We start from the raw sequence: 2662 nt of genomic DNA, 5'->3' as shown, positions 1-2662 counted from the left end.
GGGGGGTGGGCGAGATCTGCGGGTTAGCCCCGGGGTGGTGGTGCCGAAATAGCCAACGGAGCTCGGTGGGGAGGCACTCGGGCGCGCCCGCCCACTCATCATGGGCAAGCCCCCATCGCCGGGCAATAAATGGCCGCGCGAGCGGCCTCCGGCAGCAGGATGGGGCTGTGAGCAGGGGGGGGGCGCAGGCACCCGGCCGGACACTGTGGGGAAAGCCCTCCGGCCCGGGGGAGCGGCCGAGAATGCCGGAGACGGGGGCTCGGCCCCAATGGATGCCTGCCCCCGTGCTCGCGGCCTTTTGAGCCGGCCCCTCGTCCGACTCGCCGGCCGGGGAGCGCCCTCAGCCCGTCCCGGCAGCAAGGGGCGCGGGGCGGGGAGGGGTGATCGTGCGATCCAGCGTGCATGCTCCGCCGCGCGGTCTCAACCCGCGGCACTCGGCGCGGTAGGAGGAGTGAGGGGCATCTCTAGTCCTTAGCCTCCGATGAATCGGCCGGCCTGGCCGGTGCGCCGCCCTGGAGGGGGCGAGAGGGGGCAAGAGGGGGCGGGGTTGAGCCTAGCGCCGGCGGCCGGAGATCCTCACGCCCGCCGTGGAGGTGCCCGGCCACGGCCGAGCCCGGGGACTAGGCATCTCTGCCGGGAAAATGGGTGGCCCGGCGTTGAGGGCGGACCGCCGCCCGAGGCACATGCCCCGGTGGCGGATTCCGGCGGCAATGTTCCGGTCCGACGTGCGGACCTGGGGGGCACCGTCCGGAGAAACACCCCCCATGCATGCCACCTCGCGTGTCGGAGGCCAGATGCGCTTGCCACCTCCGCCCCCGGGGCCCCGGCGACACGCGCGGCGGGCATTAACCGGGGGCCATTGCCCGGTCGCCGCCGCCCGCGCGCCGGCCCCGATCGGGGCGCCCCCCGGCACAGCGGCTTCGGCTCCCCTATCCTGGGTCGCACATGGTCTCGGAAGCCGCAGGCGCTGCCCCCCCTCCCCCCTTGGCGCGCGCCGCATACACTCGCGCAGGCACACCGTGGAAGCACGCACGCACGCGCGCGCTCTCTCTCTCTCTCTCTCTCTCCGGGCGCCGGGCGCGGAGCCCGGGTGTGTCAGGGGGCGCAGGTCGGCCACGCGCCGGCAGGTGCCCCCCGGCACAGGGGCGGCGCGCGCCTGAAACGTGCCATTGCGGCAGCTGACCCGGAGCATGTGACCCGAGAGCCATTCTGGCCAGGACCAATCACCGCTGTCCATCTCACCGAGCAGCCCCCGGCCGAGCCCCGGGTCGCGGAGCCCCGGGCTTTTAAAAGCCACCGGCTTGGGGGACCGGGCGCCGGCGGGCAGCCCCCAGGCACCTCCCATTTCTCTTCCACCTGCCCCCCTCTCCCTCGCCGCTTCCCCGCTTCTGCTTCGGTTTCCCCTCCCCTCTCCCCGACCGAGCTCCACCTGCCACCATGGCTCCACGCGCATACGGACTGCTGGCCCTGCCGCTGCGGGCGGTGCTGCTGCTGCTGCTGGCCCTTGTCGGCCTGGTGTCGGCGGCGCACTTCCCCCCGAGCGACACCTACACGCACATCACCAGCGCCAACATCCGGGACAAGGTCCGGCCCGCCGAGGTACGCAACCCGCCGCCCTGGGACACGCTCGCGGCCCCCTGCCCGGCCGATCGCACTCTCTGACCTCCGGCGATCTGCCCGGCCGTCCTGGCGGCGCTCTGCACGAACAGGCCTCCTGGGTGCTGCTCTTCTACGCCCCCTGGTGTGGGCACTGCACCAGCCTGGCTCCGGAGTACATCGCGGCGGCCAAGGAATTCCACCCGTCCAAGGGTCTGGCCGTGCGCTTTGGTGTGGTCAACTGCGATGTTGAGAAGCCCCTGTGCGACCGGTACAAGGTCCAGGTATGTGGCACCGCCTCGGCCCGTCCCTCCTGCCCTCCCCTTGCCTCCCGCCGCCCATGGCTCCCCCTGCTGACATGTCGTCTCCCTGCTCCCCTTCCGGGCGGGTCGCCTGCGCGCGGCGCACAGGGCTTCCCCACGGTCAAGATCCAGACGCTCAAGGGCATGGAGGATTACACCGGCCCGCGCTCGCGCATCGGCCTCACCAATGCCGCCCTGTCCAGCATCAACAACAACTCCCGGCCTGTCAAGTCGGTTGACCAGTACCTCCATGAGAATGTGCGTGCCCCCTTCCCGTGCCGCATGCGTGAAGCCACCGCGTCTGACACAATGGCCCACTTGTGCCATCACCTTCCCGGGGGTTGGGGGGGGCAAAAAAAAACACTGCCACCAAAACACCACCAGCCCTACCACGGCAAGGTCCTCCTCGTGTCGGACAAGCTCTCCGCCTCGCCGGGCTACCGGTCGATCACCAACGCCCCGCGCTTCAGCCATGTGGACTTCGGCTTCACCGGCCAGCGTGATGCCCAGGCCGTGCGGGATGAGATCACCCAGATGCTGCTGACCCACGCCGGGGAGGGCAACATCGCGGCTGCCCTGCCGGAGAAGGCCTTCGTCGTGGCCTTCCCCAAGGGCTGCAATGACACGCCGGTCATCATGACCGAGCCGATGTCCATCTCCGGCATGATTTCCTTCATGGCTTCGCACCTGCCCGAGCCGAAGATCCCGACCGTTTCCAAGGGTGCGTTCTTGGGGCCTGGCCCCCGGGGAGGGGGGGGGGGGGG

General features: G+C 71.0%; 1 protein-coding gene across 1 annotated transcript in view; it reads left to right on the top strand.

Moving 5' to 3' along the window:
* Positions 1–1437: 1437 nt before the first annotated feature.
* The window catches only part of H696_01357 (hypothetical protein), a gene marked incomplete at both ends in the record, with an annotated part of 3706 nt that continues 2481 nt past the window's right edge, over positions 1438–2662 (top strand). The window contains 4 exons of the mRNA XM_009495251.1: positions 1438–1599; positions 1710–1880; positions 2007–2156; positions 2283–2619. Coding sequence (XP_009493526.1) covers positions 1438–1599; positions 1710–1880; positions 2007–2156; positions 2283–2619 — 820 coding nt within the window. The remainder of the gene's footprint in view (positions 1600–1709; positions 1881–2006; positions 2157–2282; positions 2620–2662) is intronic.

This window comes from Fonticula alba (assembly GCF_000388065.1).
Source record: "Fonticula alba strain ATCC 38817 unplaced genomic scaffold supercont2.2, whole genome shotgun sequence".
NCBI lineage: Eukaryota > Rotosphaerida > Fonticulaceae > Fonticula > Fonticula alba.
The sequence above is the reverse complement of the archived record's forward strand: the minus strand, read 5'-3'. Positions and strand labels throughout refer to the sequence as shown.